The sequence below is a fragment of the Poecilia reticulata genome, chromosome 22, assembly GCF_904066995.2.
Source record: "Poecilia reticulata chromosome 22, P_reticulata-male-v2, whole genome shotgun sequence".
In the NCBI taxonomy this organism is placed as follows: Eukaryota; Metazoa; Chordata; class Actinopteri; order Cyprinodontiformes; family Poeciliidae; genus Poecilia; species Poecilia reticulata.
This window is the reverse complement of record NC_088851.1, coordinates 18,545,969-18,552,774: the sequence shown is the minus strand read 5'-3', so window position 1 is coordinate 18,552,774 and position 6,806 is coordinate 18,545,969. Positions and strand designations below refer to the sequence as shown.

At 37.8% G+C, this 6,806-nt stretch overlaps 1 protein-coding gene across 9 annotated transcripts in view; it reads right to left on the bottom strand.

Annotated features, from left to right (window-relative positions):
- Positions 1 to 1,664: 1,664 nt before the first annotated feature.
- LOC103458511 (regulator of G-protein signaling 6-like) overlaps positions 1,665 to 6,806 on the bottom strand; it is a 45,251-nt gene continuing 40,109 nt past the window's right edge. The window contains exons 16-18 of one of the 9 annotated variants that reach the window (XM_008399371.3): positions 6,437 to 6,496; positions 5,309 to 5,331; positions 1,665 to 5,191 (exon numbers count right to left, since the gene is read on the bottom strand). In XM_008399371.3, the coding sequence (XP_008397593.1) occupies positions 5,179 to 5,191; positions 5,309 to 5,331; positions 6,437 to 6,496 (96 nt within the window). In that variant the 3' untranslated portion in view covers positions 1,665 to 5,178. Of the gene's footprint in view, positions 6,497 to 6,806 lie in introns of all 9 variants that reach the window. The other 8 variants (XR_001776155.2, XM_008399369.3, XM_008399366.3 and 5 more) reach the window with 8 other exon arrangements.

Sequence of the window (6,806 nt, the reverse complement as noted above, 5' to 3'; positions counted from 1 at the left end):
CAGGAGAAAAGATCCAGACTGGATCAATACGTTTCAGCGACCTACAGGAAGAACTGATGTTTGGGTTTGCTACACTGCAATATGAACTCTGCAATGATACGTTACGATTCTAGAGCAGGTTGGTGTTGCTTCACAAACATGTATTGTTGGAATCGTATAAACAGCAAAGTATTTTTATCCTAGTTTTAATTTAAATCAAAATGGATAAACCAACACAAATTAGTGCATCATTTTGAGATGATGTGTATTCACTCCCTTTACTCTGATAATACAACCAAAAGTCAGCTGCGTCCTAATAAGTTCCTGTGAGAAATAAACTGTGTATGATGAAGCCACGTATTTGACGTCAAAACAAGTGTTATGGTTTAGGATTAAACGAATACAATATTAGATGTTTTATCAATTGTGCACATGGCATCAAAACTCGGAAAAATGTTTTATAACTTGAATATCAGTTTTAAGAAATTAATCAGAAAGGTGCATTGTATGGTTATAAGCATGGTTCTTTTTAATTTTTTAATTTATTTTTTTTAAGGATACATTACCTTTATTGGCAAAAATGTGTTAAATGCATTGAAATAGATCAATCTTTTATTGCAGTAGTATATTTAAAATGATAAAATAATACAACCTTAATTTGAGTTAGTTTATTCATGGCAAGAAAGAAAATCCCATAGCAAGTAATTGTTTTTAATAAATCCATCAAGCCCACACTTAATGACAACTCTTACAGTTCAAATATGTAAATGATGCATTTTTTTCCTATATAGTTACTTTTTCAACTTTTACTTATAATCCATGTCTTCCTGTTTCCTCATGGTGTAAATATTACATCACAGAAATGTATTTCTCTTGGCAACTCTTCAAGAACGTACATTCGAGTTAATGTATGTTGTGTGGTGTGTTGATTTCTATAAAGTAGAAAATAGCTACAAGAAAAAGGCTAATTAGCTGACCCGTTGACCATCAGAGCAAAATAAAATAAAAAAACATTTGATGTAATGATGGCTCATCTTATAAATTATGTCTCACCATTTGCAGACTTTGGCAGAACAAATCACTGGATTCAGCCAAGGGTAGTTTCTGTAGAAGCAGCGACTCTTGTCTTTTTATCTTCAAAAGGATCTTTGAACCAAAGACTTCATGGCATTATAAGCCCTAATACCAGGATATATATATATATATATATATATATATATATATATATTCCTCTCTCAGACCGCAACCCAACTTCCTCCATTATTATTATTATTATTATTATAGTCACAGTTCTGATTACAGACGCTCTCAGTGAGTGCGTCTGTATATATATATATATATATATATATATATATATATATATATATATATATATATATATATATATATATATATATATAATTCACTGTTGAGGATAATCAAAAAGACAATAAATATGTAAAAGAAATGTAAAAATAAAAAAATGAGTTATCATAGGCTACTGCAAAAGAGGAATCTTGCTACGCATTTGCAGGATTGCTACGACCAGCAGAACAAACACTGTAAAACTGAAACCAAAAATTCAAACACACTACAGAAATATTCATTTTTGTTTGATTTAGATTTTTTGCTTTTTGTGTAAATGCGAGACTCTTCCAGCTTATTTTTCTCCCATGAGTCAGAACAGCAAACGGCAGCAGAGAGCAGACAGGTCCAGAGATTTTTATTATTTGGTACCCGTGAACAGATAACAAGTGCTTTGAGTGTTTTAGAGTGCCAGTAGTTATCTTGCTGATCGAGAAACTAAAAGCACAAAAATGCCCTGATTATGTAACATGCATAGTAATGTGCTCGCATCATACTAAAGTGTGCTTTCGGATAATGAAATGTAACCAGTTTTTTTAAATGTACAATGCACTTGGCACGCAGTGTCACCATGTTTGTGCTGAGGATAACATTTGGTACATAGACTCGACTTAAGCATCTCTCTACCTTACATTTAGGAGGTTACTGGGTTAGGTTAATAAGAATAATTAGCGTCATGACTTGTACAGTGCATTGCAAAGACTACTAAAAAATAACCGATGAGACTTAGTCAACGGCGCGTTCTAGTTTTTCACTGTTGCAGTCAGTGGCCTCCAGGGGGAGCTGTGTCCCAGCACTTCTTGTGTGTAGAAGAAGGCAGCAGCCACAATGAAGCAAAGGGGCCTCATTGCTTCCTCTTCGGTCCATTTCAGATTTCAGATGTCCATTCATTAGTGAGTCCTGCTCCAGCTCAGTCCCCTGCACTTCATCGTGCTCCAACATGCACCATTTTCCACATGACAAACACTCGACAGTTATCAGACAGAGAGAAATAAAAAATGGGTAATTGTTTCAGAGAATAACAGTTGAGATATCCGTGCAACAAAACAGAAGATGTCCCTCACAGGGCAGCAAGTCATCAAAGGATATAATTAGAATGTAACCAGAATAGATTCATTACACACAGATCTTTGTTTCTGTTAAGATTACGAGTTAGCATAAAACCAAGTTCAAAAGAGGATTAAAAAAAACCTGAAATGTTATTTTATTGCCCACTCAGCCAAAGAGAAGAGTGCTGACATGGTCATTGTCCACTAGAATGTTATTGATAGCTTGCACAATGAGGAAAGTGTGGTGTTAAAGAACATTGATAGAAAGTTGAGTGGAAGGAAAATCTTTGATTGAGAACAGTGATAACCAAAACAATGAAGCAATGCAGATTCAAGGATTTGGAGAAGATTCTCAAGACGTGGACAACTGCTGAAATTTGTGCTTTGAGAGCCATCACACACAGATGAACCCAGGACATAATCTACAACTTTCAAGCCAGCTCTCAACCACAGACAATTTCAGAAATGTCTTAGCTGGGCTAAGGACAAAACTCTGGGCTCAGGAAGCCAAAGTCCCTCTTCAAGGTTAAAGTAAATTTAGAGTGAAGCCACACAATGGAGCCATATCCTGGTATCAGCCCACTTCAATTAGTGAATGTATCCACGAGGAGATTTTTAATGCTTCCATTTTCTGACTAGTTTTAAGGAGATGTTGTTTTATGTCCCAGCGAACAGGACTATCTTAAATTTAATACAGAATAATCTTCCTAATTTATCAATATGAAGATGAGAGACACTAAAGCCAACAATACAGACAAGCTAACGGCTGCTATCAAAGAAACCTGGGCTACCTAACTCCGGCGGCTGATTATCTCCATGCCATCCTTCATTGACGCAGTAATTTATGTTAAAATACCCCAGACTAAGTACTGGAAGCACATACTGTGTTATAAATCCATTTTCAAAAATTTTGTTCTAATCATACTGTTCAAATATTTAATTTGACAGAAAGTGAAATTTGGGGATTTCACTGACGAGCTACAATAATTCATCAAATTAACAGAAATAAATACTTAAAATGTATACCTCTGTGTGTAATGAATCTACAAACAAGTTTCCAGTCAGTCTGTCACTCGGTACCACACGCAATATGAGATATCACACCCTTGGCTGACTTTTGCTGTGAGTGCTTTAGCTTGATGCTAATTCCTGAAACAGGAAGCTCCAAAGAGCACAGGACAACTTGCAGTCACTGCTCTTTGGGAGGATATGCCATTCAGACAGCCTTGGCTAACACTGATGAGACAAACGGGCTTACAAAGAGCACCGGCTGCAGTTAGCCTGTTCCAGAAATGTTCGAACTAGAGTATCACTGTGACGATGGTGGCATTATGGTTCTTTGGTCACATGTTATTTGCCTAAAATCATGATTAGGACATGCAAGGGCGTGATGTCCCATGCTTCATGTGTTCTGCCTCATTCCCCTCCTCCAGGTCGCTGTAGTTAGGTTGGACTGAATTACTTGAATACATGTACTTTTTTATTACCGTATGTTCAGACTTACTTAAATGCACCTGCATCATCTTTTAACATGATGTATTCACAGCACAGTGGAGTCCTGAAACACTGTTGACGGTCCTGTGGTTTATGCACCACTAGATGGAAGCTCCCATGGCACTGAAGACTTTCAGCACTACTCTAAAACAGTGTTTCCCAACCCTGGTCCTCAAGGCACACTGACCTGCATGCTTTAGATGTTCCCCTGCTTCAACACACCCCATTCAGATGACTGCAATTCAGCAAAACCCTTTTAATCAGCCATCAATTGAAATCATGTGTGCTGAAGCAGGGCAACATCTAAAACATGCAGGTCAGTGTGCCTTGAGGACCAGGGTTGGGAAACACTACTCTAAAACACTGACCCCGGCAGCATACGGATCTTATTTTCTAAATATTTTGCGACACTAAAAGCTCAAATCACAATGTTTCACTTAACCGTACTAGTGAGTCACGCTTTTAGGCCTCTAAGGTATTCGCGCAGACTTTTGGAGTTGGTTAAGTTTATGAGCAGTCAACCAAACCCACCTTATAGGCACAGGTCTCATTACAAAGCGGCGCTGCTAAAACGTGACTCTCAACGAGGACATCAGGATGAAACATGCATCAGTGCCGTATGGTTGCTACATTAAGCCCTTATGTCAGATTTTGGAATGTAGTGAAGATTGAAGAATCTGCTTTTTGTATAAATTGAGGGTCTGTACTCTTACTGATCACCAGACTTTTCTTACTTACTTCAATAAAGACATTATGATGGATGATTTACAGATATCAAAAGAAGCTGGGTGGACTTTTCTTCAATGTTTCAGATTTGTTTGTTTTTATTGCTGACTGCCTTGTGAGAACAGATGCACACCTCCTTTTAACATTTATGGCCCCAAAGTGTTGTGGAAAACACAAATGAAAGAATATGAAAACAATAAAATGAATAAGCCAAGTCAAGCCGGACAACCGTTTGCCGTTCTGGGTGACGAAGACAGGGCAGTATTAGTTTGAATGTGCTTTTTCTTTTACACCGCATGCCGTGTGATTCATTAGCTGAGGATCGTCTTGTAGGCATCGTCTCTTCCGCAGTGGTTCTGTTTGGGTGGTTCGGCCCAGTAGATCCAGCACTGCAGCAGCAGAACAGCAGCAGACCTCGAAGCAGTGTCCGAGAGCCTCCACGGCAGCCCTGTGCGCCCCGGCTCCGCAGTGCGCGCCCCTGCCCCGGCCCCTGGGTGGCTGTCAGCCCACCTGCAGGGTCTGATTGTGGCTCTCCAGGACAGGCTGTGTCAGGATGACTGCATAAGGCCTGTCAGACGCTTTCCCGTCAAAGACTTCCCCTGGAAAGTTAAATAAAAAAAGTAGTAATAACAAAGAAATCATTAGGAGTCTGATATGCTGACAGGAGAAGTAATCTACAAACTACAAAGCCGCTAATCTCTTAAAACATTTCCCACCTCAAATTTTCTATTGTGTTCTTCTGTTTCCAGATGGCAATTAATCCACGTTCATCAAGGAGAAAACAATATTATATATTAAGTTGCAGTCACCTATCACATAGAGGCCAGGATGATATAACTTGAATGTGAATCAGTACACAAATTAAGGTGTTTAAAAGGTACTTTGAGGTATAGTTTTAAGTTGAATGAGTGGGTATCAATGTTTGAAGTGAAATAAATACTTGCTGCTAGTTACAAATGGGTATTACAGCATCCGTCAGGTTTTGTGTTTGGAACAAAACTGTTTATCTTATTTATCAATGTCATACACAAATGTCCACTATATAAAACAATAAAAACAATAACATTTTGCTCACAATATTTCTACTTTCTGCTTGCAGTATGAAGGTTTTTATGTTTCAGTGTTTTTAAAATGGAGTTGAGGCAAAGTCCAAGCATAAAACAGTTCAAAAATAGTAAAAAAAAAAAAAAAAGATCTATTTCTAGTATGGCTAATTTAATTGTAAAGCAGAATAAAATGTTTAAAATTCATTGAATGCTTGTTACATCATGCTTACTGTATATAGCTTAAATATAAAAAATAAATAATAAATTAGCAAATTAATTTCCTTTAAAATATATACATGTCTTATGTTCTGTGTATAGTCTGGTTGACTGTGACCTTATTTTTCAAAAAATGTAATTCATTTTACAACCGCAGTTTTTCTTAAATAAAAAAAAATGCTTCAGTATCAACACTTATTATTTTAAATGACAGAAAATTAATTACATTTTCTTAACATGAGTAAAAAAATAAATAAAAAAAATACCTTGACTTAATCATTGTTTAAAGTATTTTAAAATATTTCAAAACTCATGAAATCACGTTTACCAAAAAAAAATGAATACAATCAAAAAATTTAAGGAGGAAACTTCTGATTGATCTAATATGGGAGGACCCAGAGATTTACTTTGGCGCAATCACTCACGTCACTGTAATAATCTCTCGTTCACACAAACACATGCTTACACACGTTTAGAAAGCCACAACAGAGTGTAATATGGTTGTAATTGCAAAAGCCACTGATAGTGAGCCAGCCAGTGTGGTTTCTGTGATATGAACAGCCGCAGCTCCAAATGACTTACCACGCTGCGGGTGAACTTCTCCAAGGAGGTGCGACGACCTTGTTCAGTGTCTGCTGGCTGCTGTTTTGGGAGGGGGGGGAAGCAGGGTGAGTGTTTGGGTCAGGAATGGGTGTTGACGGGAGGAGGGTTGGCAGTGGTGTCAATAGTGCAGGGAATAAAATAAAAAAAAGAGGAGGCCAGGCATTGCAGAAAGCGAAGGGCCCAGTGCAGGCAGAGCGAGATGGGGTTACATTTGGGGAAAAGGGTGTAGGATCAGTGAAAGGCCAGCAGAGGGAGCAGTGTCCAAATGAGAGAGGGCAGAAAGGCTGGCATGAACAGAGGAAGCTGTGATCTGATGAAAAGCTCCATATTACACAATTAAACAGCTAAG